At 46.1% G+C, this 15,629-nt stretch overlaps 1 protein-coding gene across 5 annotated transcripts in view; it reads right to left on the minus strand.

Moving 5' to 3' along the window:
* ARHGAP1 (Rho GTPase activating protein 1) overlaps positions 1 to 14,920 on the minus strand; it is a 27,813-nt gene extending 12,893 nt beyond the window's left edge. The window contains exons 1-5 of one of the 5 annotated variants that reach the window (XM_051791683.1): positions 14,854 to 14,920; positions 11,215 to 11,327; positions 10,252 to 10,423; positions 9,367 to 9,459; positions 4,228 to 4,257 (exon numbers count right to left, since the gene is read on the minus strand). In XM_051791683.1, the coding sequence (XP_051647643.1) occupies positions 4,228 to 4,257; positions 9,367 to 9,459; positions 10,252 to 10,390 (262 nt within the window). In that variant the 5' untranslated portion in view covers positions 10,391 to 10,423; positions 11,215 to 11,327; positions 14,854 to 14,920. Of the gene's footprint in view, positions 1 to 4,227; positions 4,258 to 9,366; positions 9,460 to 10,251; positions 10,436 to 11,214; positions 11,328 to 14,322; positions 14,345 to 14,853 lie in introns of those variants that run through there. The other 4 variants (XM_051791681.1, XM_051791682.1, XM_051791685.1 and 1 more) reach the window with 4 other exon arrangements.
* Between the last annotated feature and the right edge of the window lie 709 nt (positions 14,921 to 15,629).

Genomic DNA, 15,629 nt, shown 5'->3' on the forward strand with positions numbered 1-15,629 from the left:
ACATGCTCGCAGAATTAGAAATTTAGATAAGTAAGAACATACAGAGTTTGAGGGAAAGTCTGATTCTTTCTCCCAGACACATCCATTTCTACAAGGATGACTTGCTTTTTAGCAGCAGTGGAGATGAACTGGTTCCTTTAGAGTGAAGGGTTAAAGACTAAAGTCATCCCATCTTTTTAGCTACTCACCCTGTTCTGAAAGCTGTGTTTTCTTGTCAAACAGAAAGAGAGTGGAACAGTGTAAGAGGCTATTGAGGTTATACTCAACAACACACTCCTTCCTCCCCTATGGCACAACTATCTCATACAGACCACAGCACAGAAAAGCAGCAAAGATCGATATTTATGCAGGCCAGACCTTCAATACATCATTCCTCTCAAAATAAATCCTTTTCCCCATGTGCATTTACAACATTCAGAGCATGCAGCCATTTTCTTACCTTTGCATAGGCTCTGGCCCTCAACTACTGCTTGGCTACACTTGCCATTGAGCAACTGAGATCTCGGAACAGCAAACCTTATTTCTGGGAACACTGCCTGTTAGTAACAGGTGAGCACTTGGTGCTGCAAATTGCAGCCAGAGAACTCACACATACCAGCCATGACATTAAGATGCCGCTAACCCTCTTTTACCCCCATCTTGGCCAGAAGAACAGATTCTCTTGTTACTTGTTCACTTTTATTTTCTCCTCACAAGTCCCATATTCAAGTCACTCACCAGACAACACAAGAGACAGAATTTACTGATGCGCACAAGCCAGAAATTCTACAAAAGCTAAGGACACTGAGGCAGCACTAGGTACAGACCAGGAAAAGGGTGGCATAGGCCATACATTGACATACACATGCGGAGATAAGGGGCAATTAGGGAGGACGAATGACCCAGAATGCAGGACTAGGAGAGAGTGATGCAAGGCTCATCTGGAACAACCAGATACAGTCACAGCCAGGCCACAAGACCAACATCACATTGCATATCCCATGGTAGCCCACTCTCTGCCTAGCCCAGAGTTTCTTGGTAGGTTGCTATGAGCTTTAGGGCTGGGTCTAATGTACTTAAGCTGTCTATAAAACTAAGTGCAGGATACAAAGTCCTGGGCAAGGAATACAGCACATTGTGACTCTTCCCATTGGTCTTGAGCAACTCGTATGTCTCTGTCTGGAGGACAAAGGGTGCTCTGCCTGCACAGAGCACCAAGAAGCATTTGAGAATCTGTTGAGTTTTATAGTGATGAAAGAGAATGGTCAGAAAGACAAAAGATCTTTACAGAACACAGCTCTATGCTAAATTCAGAACAGGTGCTATCTTCAGTTAATTGAGAGGCTGCATTTCAAGCCAGAGTGGATGGTCTGAGGGCCAGAATTTGACTGCAAGCTTTATCAAGGCAGGCCTTTGTAGCATTCAGTACAGCACCATGTTCATGCCACGCTGTGTGTGGCCACACACTCATCTCAGGCTCCTGGGCACTGATTTCCAGACCTGACAAGTCAGGAACCACGTAGCTTAAACAACTTTCTCCGGAATTGCATAAAAGCTTATGGCAGGGCCTACGCAAAGTCCAGAATTTTGTTCCTTATATAGCCTTGGTGAAAAGGTCTGAGATTGCTGGTAAAGAATAAACAGACAATCCATGATTCTGCCAAAGGGGAGATGGCATGTTTCCCCTGGACAATTTCCAGGATTGAGTACATCAAAAGATAATCTATAGTCCCCTGGATGACTGAAAAAGGAGTGGCCTGTTTTGCCTTCCAAATCAGAATGAATTTATGCATGAGACCTACAAAGGAACCAGCATGCCCACTACCAAGTTCTGGGTTTTGCTCCAGTTTCATCACACTGAACTCAGCCTGTCAACAGAGAAACTTTCAAAACAACCAACTGCCAATCTTGTTTTCACTTGACATATATCTGACCAGTCTGGTTCTTCCAGACATGACAAAATTCAAAATTCAGCATTAAAGCTGAACAATCAGTTGTTCCAGTTTACAAACAAGAACCTAAAGGCCATTCCATGCATTCTTGGCTGTTGAAGGAAACTGCCTGCAGGTGGCCTCTCTGCCTCCTACAGAACAGATTCTTATCAGGTTTGATCTTTCCCAGATGCTCCATCCCTTGTACTATTTCTTTCCTGTTTGCAATATTAATCTTAGGTATCTAGGTTTTCACCCCTTGTTTGCAATTGCAAATAGCTCGAGTTTCCATTAAACACAGCTACAGACCATGAAGTAATCACTCAGCTTCTCAGGCTCCTATCTCTCCCAGATGAGGATTGCTTAATAGTTAACAATAAAACAACAAAGAAGCAACTATATACCATTAGTATTCACAGAGTGCCCCAACTTTGCATTATTTTCAATCCACGCTGGAATTAAACTACCTTTCTGTAGGATGCAATGCAGATTATTTTTCTTTTAACAACAAAGAGCAAGACAGTAGCCAATATGAAAAGCCTCTCCAGACAAGACAGCTGCTCATCTAAAAAGATGTTAACTTGTAGCACTGACGGACATGCTAATTCTCCTGAACATTGTTATAGTGTTTTGAAGGCCCCAAATCAGTTTTCCTCTTGGCCAAAGAGCAGCGTTTCCAGGGCACTTCTGAGACAAGGGGCAAGGAAAATCATTGCTGTGTTTCCAAGCCATCAGTGCAGGGCCAAACTCCTAAAAGGGTCAAAGTTTAAATACTGAGGCTACTGTTTTACGTTGACACCCGCAGCAATAAAACCTGTCACAGCAGAAATTCAAATCAAGATAGCCGTACTGTCCTGAGACAGGACTCTACTAAATGAATCTGCACAGCAAACATGGAAAATACATTCCTGGCTTGCAATCCTGTTATGTATTTCTAGGTAAATAGAAATATATCTGTTATATATCCTGAAATATATCCGTTAGCCTTTATGCCATGACTGCAGGCAGCTTAACTGCTGTACAGAGATCCTGCTCACTCCAGCCTTCATCAGGTAACCTCAGCTGAGTGCCCACCTCGATGAAAGATTCAAATAGCCTGGTACTTTGATGCTGAGAGGATGCAGATGGATAAAACTTGCCACCAAAAGCTTGTGTTACTGGTAAAACAGCAAAGTTAACAGAGTTCAGGGTCAAGGAGAGGGCATCGCTACAGAATACTGGGACTTCGCTACACAAGTTTCACAAAGCTTAGGATGTTTATCAGAGCCACTGTCAGTAAAAAAATGTATCTAATGTAATTTCAGGTTCCTGCCAAGCTTATGGCACAGCTGGGAAACGTTTAAGAATAGTAGATTTTAGTTGCCTATTGAATTCCAGAGTGCATTTAGCCCTGCAGGAAAAGAAGGTAAGGAGCTCAAAGTAGAATTATTTTAATACATGACATCTTCCACATAGATAGTCCCAATATCCAAATTCACTGCCAGAATCAGAAAGCCTTACCAAGTGAATATAGCTTTACTGACAAAAAAGTATATTGGAGGGTCAAACTAAAGAATGCAAAATGGGAGGATGTTTGAGAACATAGAAAATGTGGGAGAAGAGTCCACATAATGAGGAAGTGAGAATCAGCATTTCCATGGACTGTGTGAAGGTCTTAGCAGAAAGAATTTCACACCAAAAGAAGGTTTATCTACATTGAGAAGCATGAAAGCACCGGCAGCCAAATTCTTAAGGCTTAGGACTGAAGTCCGGAGAGTATTAACAAATGCTCAGCAAGCACAGGGCAGTCTAGCACAGCTTCAGTGAACAAATTACCAAAACACAACATCTCTGCAGCCAAATGGAGAAGAAATAGATAACAGTTGCTTTCAGATGGAGAATCCAGTTTAAGTGCCAGCTGCTTAGCACATGAGTGCAGCAGCGCATCATGTGAAGGAATAGGAAGCAATCCTATGAACTTCCAAAGCACACATGATAACAAGGTAAACTGGAGTTCAAACTGAACTGGTCCAAGCAGGCCACCACCATGACAGGAGAGGAACAGGATTTACACTAAGACCCATGAGCCCCAAAGTGCCCAAAGTAAAAGCACACACGCCAAATTTGGCTCAGATGATTCTGCTGTGCCTGAGGCAGAGGTGCAGCCCTCAGATGACAATTTTGTGCAGCCTTTGGACTCCTGAGAAGTTGCCAGTGCAGCCTAAGGCTGAGCAAAGTTTGGGCTCCCCTGAGACAGTCCAGCTACAGGCCATGGTCATGCTAAAGGAATACCATGATCTACAGAACCAAATGTTAATGCCACAAAAAATCTACCTACCTGGTTGGGCCCCATCAAGTGCACCCTGGTCTGGAGGAACAGAAAAAAAGTTACAGCAAGCCAAGCTTCGCACCCTTTCTCAGAAAGTAATCTTGAGTGTAAAGTCTCAGAGTCTAGCCAGATTGCCACTGGGATGCATTTACCTGCTGTCTTGCAGCAGACAACCTCCTTCCATTTCATCTTTCCCCAGTGCTCCTCTCCAAAGCAACCTAATCTAACAGTTAGAGGCAATAACAGCAATCCCTGATTCCCAAATCTCTTTCTTGAATTTGCACCTAATTCTTACAATCACAGTCAAATTTCTGGCCCTTACTGTTACACTTCCCCTGCCACCAAAATGGCAACCGCTCTACTGCCACTTTTAAAAGGGTTAATTGCAATTAATTCTGAATGTCAAGTCCTCTGAACAACTTCAGAAGAGTACAGAGAACAGCATCATACCATATGAATACCACATCCCACAGACTGTTTTGCAAGAAGCTAAATTTCACTAATAACCTGAAGATGGGACAATTTATATCTTAACACACCCACAGCTTTAAAAAAAAAAAAAGTTTAGTAGATTCTGAATAAAAAAATAAACTGCCAATTAGAAAAAAAAAAAAAAGGAATAAAAGGTTTCTCTGGGCAAGGAGAAGTCTACAAAGGCATTTATTGTCACACCCAGCCCCTTTCCATCTCTCACAGCTATATACTCAACTGACCCACAGGGGCCTATCAAGACAAGAGCCTGATCAGAGCAGGGCTCTAGGAAGAAATTCTCCATTCCCTCAGTCTCCCTTAGAAACTTAAAATTCCTTAGATACTCTCCCTTCCCTTGATCTTGCACATTAAAATGTGGCACACAAGCTGGGCCTGCTTTGGATGGGCTCAATTCTACAGAGGGAACTCATAATTTTGTATCATACAAATATTCTTAAACCAACCAAACAAACAAAAGGTCAAAGCCAGAAACTACATCCAAAAGCAGCAGAAATGCAGGCAGTCTGTATTAATGGAGCCGATAATCATGTACCGTACTGGAAGGGAAAAGAACCCTTGTTATCCTTTACTGCTGGGCCTTTGCTGAGTCCATTAGCCACCAAAGACACATTGTAACACACCTTCAATACAAGTTCTGTCTGCCACTTCTACCTTTGCCTACCTAGAGAAACAACAGCTACTGTTGCTCCAAGATTGATTTTACCTCCCCATGTCAATCACCAACAGCAAATCATCAGCACTAGTTACAGCTTTGGTACCTGCAGCCAACAGCCAGCCAAAATGTTTTTTTTGGGTATGTTTGGTACCAGATTCACCATTGAAAATATATTCACTGCTGAAATTGCAGTTTCAATCTAGTAACATGCAAGAAGGTACACTCCTAGCTCTCCATCTTGTTTTCCCACTTCAATCACAGGTCTTACACACACTAGCAGCACACCTTATCTGCGAGGGCAGCCCTGCAGACTGACAATTAATGGTGTGATGCACCAGACTTCCCACAAAATGTAGCAGAAATATGCTCTGAGCTTCAGCAAAGCTTTGAAATCACTGGGCAGGGATTACTTACACAGCTGGAGTAAACAGTGAAGGCCTCTTTCCTGAACACTGATACACCAACTTGCAGCCTCCCACGGCAGTGAGAAATTCATATGCCATTCACATGTTAAGCCCCAGTTTACTTATCCCAAAAGAAAGCAAACCAGTTATTGTGTAAAGTGGGAATGCTGATGAACCTTATAGCCATAGCTTTGTATATTGACCACAAAGAAGAGACTAGTATTTCAGACTGGGCAGCAGAATGAGGAAGGAATACATTGCCAGAGCTGTTATGAGGCCTGCTCTTCCCATACAGCTTGTGTTTCCTCCAAATGCTGAGATGTGAGCAAGGAAAAAAATCACACTTTTCAGAAGTGATTCGTGCAGTGAAATCAAACCTCCTCTGTTCCAGCCATGTGTAAAGATGAATTTCACTGCTGCAATGCTCACAAAAAGAGGCACTCAGAGTTAAGAAGAGCAAAACCACACAGAGACCAGACCCCCTCCAGAGCCTGCGTAAAACACTCCTGAAACACACACCTTAAGGCAGGTCTGAAAGGATCAGCAGAGCACCACCTTTTTCCTTCGGAAAAGCATTGAATCTCAGAAGCAAAAGATTTCCTAAAACTAAAATATTCTGATTTCCAACAATACTCCAGTTCTGAGAACTCCCTCAACTGTGGCCTGGATGCCTTTTGCTGTCATCTTCCTGTAACACACCATTGCACGGGACAGCAACAACATGCCTGCTCTTTCCCCATGGACTGCCTCCTCCAGCAAGATCCCAGTCCACAGAAGAGACAGGGACATAGCACACAAAGGAGAGTCTCCATGAAACTGCTGCGCTATTTTTAAGTGAAAAACAAAACCAAAAACTTATTTCCCAACATATTCTGCAAAATGTTTTTCTGTACTCTTTCCCCTCTTTAGGCCAGAGAGCCTAAAGGATATTCAAATCCAGCCTGCCTTGAACTGAATCAGAAATTAAGGTCAGCTAGAAAATGAGTGTGCTAACTTTTTGTCACTAAAACTACATTTTCAATAAGTTATTAACACCATGCACCCATCCCACAAGAAACAATTACTTTTCTGACCACACAGGATAACCCTGGGATCATGGAATTCAGCCTGAGGATGGGAACCAGCCTTTTGCTTTTGTCTCAAAATAGCATCATCATCCCAGAATATATTCCAGGGTAGGCAGGAACAGAGTTAGCCATATGTTTTCTGCTCCGAAGTGCAGAACAGGGAAGGACACGGGACAAAAAGCTAATAAATCAGTAGAATGGATAAAATTCCCCATGATTTGCTGCCATTCGGTAATATTTACAAAAGAATCAGGATGGAGCTATTTTGTTTCAGGCTCAGCATGGCCAGTGTTCATTGTACCTGAAGGCGCTGAGCACCACAACTTCTCAGCAGAGTCAGATCCAAACAGCTTCATATTAATCATCCAGAGAGATTTTTATTCTCCAGGCTCTTTCTAATAGGATTTTTCCAGATTTTCCCAGACTGTTTGCCTCCAACAACAGCCCAGAGAAAACTACCCTGTCTGATTCTCTTAGCAGTTAAAATTATTAATTATTGACCAAAAAAACTGAACAGCTCCACCCTAAAGCCCAGATTACAACTCTGGCCCTTTGATCAACTTCATAAATCCTTCTTCCAGGAGATGAAAGACCATCAAGTATCAAAACTATGTGACAGCAAATCCTCCCTTCTGGAGCTGCGCTCCTTGCTCTCCCAACGCCAAGAAAGGAATCACACTGCACTCAGTGTGTGGGACCATCACATGCTTTCAGATCCATCAGCTACTGCTGAAAACTGGCCAGCAACTGCCAAGAACCAAAGCTTGTCAGAGCTGCTTCTGCACTATGCAGAGACACTGGGACAGAGACCTCACTAGAAATACAAATTTAAACCACGACAGGGAAGAGATCCCTTTCAGAATGCAGGCGCAGCTCCCAGTCAGCCACCATACCACCCTGAAATCTTTTCAGGAACCTAGATAATTCTTCGTTTCCTATCCTAGACGATGTCAAATGGCTACTTTCCAACAGCCACTCAGACACACTTCCACTCTCCATTCAGAGAGCTTCTGAAAAAAAAAAATCATCTTACCTTGGAACATAAATCCCACAGAAAGAGTGGGGCTTATGTCAGGAGGCAGCACACAAAGCATATCCTTGGCTTGGGCTGACATTCCAGTCTTATCAATGTCTCTGATCTAAATTCTCTGCTAAGCATTTTGTCTGAAGCAAACATCAGTATCATTCAACTCAGTCATTCCCAGAGTCCTGAAACACCAGTTACCTCTGCCATTTGCATTCCAAGTACTCTATCACTGAAATGGTGGGTTCCACCATTTTCCCAGTTTCAGCAGCAGGGACACCAGGGTGCAGAGCCCTATAAAGATCAGACTGCAGATCCCAGTCCTGAAACTCCAGCCCCATGAAAAAGTAGGTTAGTAGCACATTCACAAATGAAAGCACTTGTGGCAAATCTAAGACATAATGGCCCAAATGTTAAACATCTGGCCTATCAACCTTAGCAGGAGACAAAACACAGCAATATTTAGAGTTTGCCATTAAAATTTTGTTCCACAAAAGATGAAACATGAGAGATTATGAGAAAGAAAATTCATTCTAGAAAACTGCCCAGAAAAGAACAATGTCAGGACAACTCTCTTACCAAAGTGCCTGAGACTCTTCCCTTTGTGGTCAAACCTGCTGCAGAACAACCCTGAATCAGGAGGACTCCAGCTTGTGCCTCTGCTTCACTGCAAACTCCTATGTGGGGCAGGGACTGAGGTACAGAGAAATGCCAATAGGAAGGGTAGGAGGTGGCGGCAGTGGGAGAGGTAGGAGGTGGCTATAGATAATCACGGAGAAAGTATGAATCAAGTCACAATAGGTTGAAAAGGTGGTCTGTTTTTAAACAAGGAACACAAGATAAACTGGGCTTACCTTTCTCTCAGGCTTACCACAGCAACCTAACAAATATTCCAAAACTCTTTCTTAAGGAGGTCCCAGCAGTAAATCACCAGGGGTTAGCATAAATAGAATAATATGGACAAGACAACAACAGAGAAAATCCAAATGCTTGTGACCCTGAATGATCAGGTCTTTCGTTGCAGTGAAACAAGGGCCTATTCCCCCTATTTCAGATTTCTGTACGTGCTGTTTCTGGACAGGATGGCAAGCTCTGACTGTTCAGATGTAAGAGTTGCCACCTACTGTGGATTACTCAGTCAGCTGAGGATCTCACAGCTGTATTGCTTAACTAGGTAATTTCTGTGGCACTATCATGCAAAAACGACATTTGTGCTCAGGATATAGTCAAGGGCCACATCTAAAACAATTCAGCAAAAGAAACTGACTCCCGCTAATAATATAATCAAGACAGCAAAAGCCAAAAAGGAATGCAAGTTTAAATGAGGTCAAAGAAAACTACAAATATCACAAACATTCAAGAAGTTTGGTGCTCCTTCCCTTTACAGTGCCACCTTCATTGCCACGTGGGCCAGGCAAACATCAGATACCCACAGAGCCCATTAGAAAGGCCCTCCCTCAGCCTAGCTGCAAAGACATCTAAAGGAGAAAACAGAAAGACCCCTACCTGCTACTTCCACAATGTGGTGCCTGGCAATATCATAGTAGGGATCATCCCATTGCAGGTGAGTGACGGGCTCAGGGGAGCCTTTGGAGTCCTCTGCACAAAATACAAGGAACAAGCAATTAGAAGAAGGATCTGGAGCACCTTGGTGAGGGGTACAAAAGGGATAAGAGGTATGAGAAAAAATGGCAGTTATGCATGGGAGGGACTAACGTATGCACCTGTACATCTTGAAAACCCACTTTTGGAATTCTGAGGGGACAAGAGCAGCAATGACTTCAGAAGAGTCCTGTCAGTTCTATGAGGTCCATATGTATCCCTCACACTCTCTCAAACGACTGTTCAGATATGTCGCAAATGTTCACAAAGACAAAACCCAAGGACAGTAAGGACACCATCACAGCTTTTTAGAGGAGAAGGATCATAACACAGTCCCTCGGTGGATGGCCATCCTGTATGCCCTTGAGCTAATTTCCCTGACGTCTTTGGGCAGCAGTTCATAGCACAGGATTTCAGAGCAACAACTCAGATCTCCAGCCCCATCTCCTACATGGAAGTTTGAGACCCTTCCAGTCTGGAAGGCCAAACTATCCTGCAAGACATCGTAACAGAGGACACTCAAGGATTTACAGCTCATTTGTACTGTCAGCACCAAAATGTAGTCAGGCACAGAAATGAGAAGAGTATATTTACATCAGCTGGCTCTGCACTTTTCAGTGCTGTTCAGTACCAAGGCTGATTCACTTGGGTGTGGTGCAAGTTTAATGTGTCTATAAAGCTTTTAAATGGAGCTGGGGCTCTCTGTATATGTAGATATGACCACAATGCTGCAGGACAAATAATTGCTTTTTGGCCAAAACCCAGATCCCAAACAAACAGGATACTTACCTGATTTGGGAAAATCAGGGGCTTCATCTGCTGGCCAGTTCTTATAATCTATGGAGGTCAGTTTGAGCTGGCTGAGGGACTGGTTGGTATCATCCAAGTTCAGGTCATCCTGAAGCTCCGAGAGTGGATCTGTAGCCATGGTCCCCAAATACCACAGTTTATTTTGCAGCGCCTAGAACAAGGACTGCAAAGATTGTTAGGTGAGAGCCAGAGATCACAAATTTACCTCCCTACAGAGGCTCTTCCTCTTCTCACTGATTTTCCCCAAATACTTCCTTATCTTTACATCCAGGAACTCCTCCTCCAAGCCAGAAGCACTGACATCTGTCAGATTCTTTCTCGACAATTGCTATCAAAAGGCCATCAGAAGTTGTACCAACCCTCTAGGGAGTCTCCGCTTGACCACAGCCCTGTAAAGAGTAGTTTCTCTCCTGTAACAGAAGCAGCACCAAGACGCTGAGGAAGGCGACAGGCTACACCAGCCCCTGCCTGACACACTCACTGCACCAGCTCTGAGCTCCCCCTCCCTCCGAAGGGTTGGCACAAAGCCCAGCTGTTTCCACAGTTGGCCCAGTGCTGGAAGCTTTCCCAGGAATCACTCTCCCTCCTTCTACCCATAAGGGAGAGACAGAGCTCTCCACAACACTGAAGTGGGTGCTTCTGTGTGCTGGGATCTGAAGACAGAAGTGAACAGCTTCTTAAAACAGGATTTCATAGGCTGAGTTAGTAAGACATGAAGAACAATACACACACAACCCTCATCTCCTTTCAGTATCACCCAGTAAATCCTTCATAGCATGACAGCAAGCAGCAAGGAATCATCTCTTTCATTTAAAGCCATATTGCCAGAATGAATATTTTTCACGAAGCATGCCATAATACTGAGGAGACCAAAGAATTAAGAGGGTCCAAGAAACAGAAAGCTCAGTGTATTTGCTGTTTGCAAATATTTCTCACTCTCACCTGGCGCAGAAGATGCGTCAAAGCCGGAACTGAACTAGTACAGCATACAGCACCACCTGCAATTCTTAGGGACAACCCTGGGGAAACAGCTGTTATCCTCTGAAGTCAGTATCCTGGAAGTAAGGAAACATTGGAAAGGACAATTATGAAGATCTGGATTGCTCATGGACAGTAATTCAGTGGTCAACAGGCACCAAGCCAAGAGGAATTGTAGAAAAACCAAATTACATCTCACACCTGCAAGAGTCTCTGTAACACTGTTTTTTGCTTATTTTGCATTACAAGGAGACCAAAGGGTTAAAAAATGATCTGAGGAGGCACAATGCCTTTGTGTGAAAAGTATATTCAGAGTAAAGCTATTTTCTTTAGCAGAACTGAGAGGGGGCAATGATGTTTTGCATCCTCCATTCCTAGAGCTTGAATGTGTCTCTTTATCCAAAGAAAACAATGCAACAGTTACCCAGATGTGACCACAAATGCCAAAACCTGGGAGACACTGAGCACTTGAAAGTGTATCACATCCATGCTCAGGTCTACACTTGTGACCAAGCTTGGGGATGCCTTCTGTGAGTACAGGAAATTGGATATTCAGTGTTTGCCATTTCCCTCTGGATCACTCCAAGTTTTTTACTTGCTGTCCTCCCCTATCTGCTACTCATCCATTTGCAACCAATTTTCACCTCTTTGGGGCTCCAAAGGGCTGGGAGCTATTGCTAATCAAATGCAATGTTTTCCAAATTATGAAAGAGTGTGACATATATTGGCTGTGGATCACCAAGACACCACATCAGACACACAGGGCCTGACCACTGTAGCAAGCACAAAGACCCAAGCAAAATTATTCCCTGCCCTGTAGTGAGGGCTGCAAGAGCTGCCTGACCTTCTCTGATCTCGATGGGACAAGGAGCAAGAAATCAGGTTCCCTTGCACTGTGAGCTCACGCTGGAACCACGCAGCAGTGGAGCCAAGGGACAAGGACTCCCCACCCCTGGCAGCTGATCTGATTTCTATGGTAACAGCAGGCATTGACTCCTATGACTCAGTGAGCTTAAAGCATTTCTCAGCACAGCTCAGCAGCCCCAAAAGCTCAGCACCCCATGCTGAGGAAGCATCCATGCCCTATCAGGGCAGCCTCTTGGCATTCCCAGCTCCCAGGGATTTCCCAGCCCTGGTGGGGACAGAAGACCCAAGTTCAATTGCTGCCATTCATTGAGCTGCCTTTCCTGTGAGATTCTTGGGGATGCCCAGTAGCAACCCCATCCACAAAGCAAGGTCCTGAAACGCTTAGGGACCAAATCCAAACCCTCCCACAGAGCAGTGACAATACTGCCACAGGGACAGCAAGATGCCAGGTGTCCTCACTTTTCCCTACATGGATCACCACTTAGCTTCACAGTCAACTTGCAGCACCTGATCAGAGGCAGAAGAGTTGATTATTAAACTGGGGGATTTCCCCTGCAGCATAAAATTAATCTTAGTGTGGCACCGTGCGGAAGAAGGAAGTCATTAGTAGGCTACACACTGGAAAAAGAGCCCTGGATAGTGCTGTTGCCTAAACCTTTCTTAACCATCAGCATTTCACCACGTTTAACTCAATTTAAGAACTGCACTTGTTTTACATAAATGTCATGACCAGATGCAAGTGGTACAGGCTGTATAGCAAATCGTAAGGTAAGAAAAATTCCATACCCAGCTTTAAAAAGTAAAAAGTCTAGTCAAACATTTAAAAACTAAAGAATCACACTTGATGTCAGAAGCATTTATTGACTGCCAGGCTATAAAGAGCCAACTGTTTCCTTTTTTCCAAGCATTTAAGTATATTTTCTGCACCTATACTGCACATGAACACTTGCTGTCTAATAAAAATTAACTTTCTTGATAACAGAGATGTGCTGGAGAACAGCATATTCTGCGGAAGGAGAGAAAACTCAGTCCATTAAAATACAATTTTCACACAAATTCTGATCTGGAGATTCCTTATACGAGATCCCACCAGAATTTACCCAGGGAAGACAGTTCAATTATATCTAGAACGTCTTGGTAACTGCTGTTCAAGCAAACTATTTTTTTCTGCAATTTCAGTATCACCACTTTTCCACCACTTATTTTTAACCTGCCCATGCTTGGTAGTTTCCTTTTCCTGTTTTCTTCCAGACATACTATCAATTCAGAAGGAATTCTACACTTCAAAATATGTCCATGCATACATTACCACACCCTGGACCTGCACTTACAATAAAGAATTCCAAAAGCCAAGTGACCTCTTCTGTGCCAGATGAACAAGTAATGGTCAGATACAAAGCAATCCCAGGTCTGGAATTAGTTTTCGGACTTTGCTGCCATCCACACCTCCTCCCAGTTTCGGTTCATTTGCACAAATGTCTGTTTTTATGTACACACAAATCAAGTTCCCTGTACTTTGCTATAGTGTTAAAATCAAGCACATTGCAAGAAAGGGGAGCAGTTACTCAGCAGCAAACCTTTGGAGTACTCGAGTGAATGAGCTCCAGAACCAAGACTCTACCAAAAAGTCCAGTCCAAGCCCCCCTTCACATCAGTACTGATGATACCACTGAGAGCATCACTGAAAGCATCACTACCCTGGTACTACTCTGAAAGAACCTAAGGGTCAGGAGCCAGACCAGCTTTGTCTGGCTCACTGTGACCAGATAACTCAGGACAGACATACTATTGCTCAGGGAACCTCTTCAATCCTGCTTTATTGTAACAGCTTTTCAATTGAGCAACCTTCCTTCTCCAGTCATCCCAATCTGTTTGCTGAAGGCCACCTCTGTTCCGCTGGAAACACATCCCAGCTAGCAGTCGACCTCCCGTTAGTAGTTCTCTGCAGGGTCTGAGAGCAAAAGCGCTGAGCTCTTTAAGTGTCCCCTCTGGTGCTGCAGAACAAAGTACAGAGGCTGCTCTCAAGTGTCCTGCAGGACCCACCCGTCACACAGGGTGAGCAAGTGAGGCAGCGGGGCACACACAGCCCTGCGGGTCCTGCACCTCTCTTCATCATCATCATCACCGCCTCCACCACACATCTGTTCTCTCCCATTCCCTTCGACTGAGCTCCTTGGAGAGCCCTGACCCAACCCCAAGACTCACCTACACGACTCACAGATTTGCTGTTTACACTGTTAAAACAAAGCCCCAAGCTCCCCTAGCACACGCCAGCTGCCTGGGGGTGGGACGTGTACCAGCCCAGGCTGCTGGGCACCGCGGGGAGGGCGGCCACCCCAGCCCCGCCGGGACGGGACCAGACAACAGCACGGCCCGGTGGCCCCGCTCCGGCGGCGCCCGCACCGCCAGCACCGAGCAGAGACCAGCGCCCCGCGGGGTCCCGGCCCCATCTCTCCCCGCCCGGGTGCCCGCGGCGCTTCACCAGCCGCGCTCTCCCCGCGGGGCGGTCACGGCGGGCGAACCGCACGGCATCGCCCTCGCACAGGGCGCGCCCGGCAGCGCCCGGGCTCGGGGCTCGGGGCGGGCCCGGGCCGCTCAGCCCCAGCCCCGCCGCCGGGCCGCTCCCCCGCCCCGGCAGCACCGGGACAGGCCGCCGGGCCCCGGTGCTGCACGAAGGGCCCGGCCGCGCTGCCCGGGCACAGCTCCCGCCCGCCCCGCCGGTGCCGATGCCGGTACCTGCTGCCGCCGCGGCCGCCGCCTGGCTCCACCGCCCGCCGGAAGCGCGGCCCCGCCGCCGGAGGAGCGCGGCCCCGCCCCGCCCGCCGCGCCGCCGGCCGGGCGCGCCCGCTGCCCGCTCGCTCCGTTCCGCCGGCGCGGAGCGCCCGAGCCCGGCGGGCGGCGACGGGGAGGCGGGGGCCCGGGCCGGGCCGGCGGCGGAGCCCCTGATGGTGGGTGTTGCGCCCCAGCCGGGGTGGGAAGAGCGGCCCGGCCTTCCCGGATCGGGGGTCTGCGCCTTCAGCTGTCCCCGGCGTGTGTGCGCCCCGCAGCCCCTCCGAGACGGCTGTCCTGACCTTGCGCCGCTTCTGAGAGCCGACAGCCGAGAAAGGAGCATGCCGCCCTGTTTGATTCTTAGATATCTCCTAGAAATACAGACCGTGAAACGCTGGGAATGCTGCACGGGTACTGTCTGTGTTGAGAGATCAGAGATTCTTCCCTCTTCACCGGTTTAAAAGAAAAAAAGGTCATAAAAGTAATGGTTCTCATGGCAGAGCCTCACGATTACTGCACAGCAGAGTATCTGTCTCCAATGTTCTTCTTAACCAGCAGCAATCATTCCATATAACAACAGCCAGTGTTAATTCACCCACAACACTTTTGCGTTTGCGCACGGGTCTCGATGTCTCCAAGGTGGTAGCTGATGAAACCACAGTTCTCAATGTCCCTGTTAGCAGGCCATCCACCAAACATTTCCACAGGCTGCAAGGAGAGGAAAGCACAGCATCTGAACATGA

This window comes from Manacus candei, unplaced genomic scaffold, assembly GCF_025592945.1.
Source record: "Manacus candei isolate 608988 ecotype Guabito, Panama unplaced genomic scaffold, ASM2559294v1 h1tg000033l, whole genome shotgun sequence".
NCBI lineage: Eukaryota > Metazoa > Chordata > Aves > Passeriformes > Pipridae > Manacus > Manacus candei.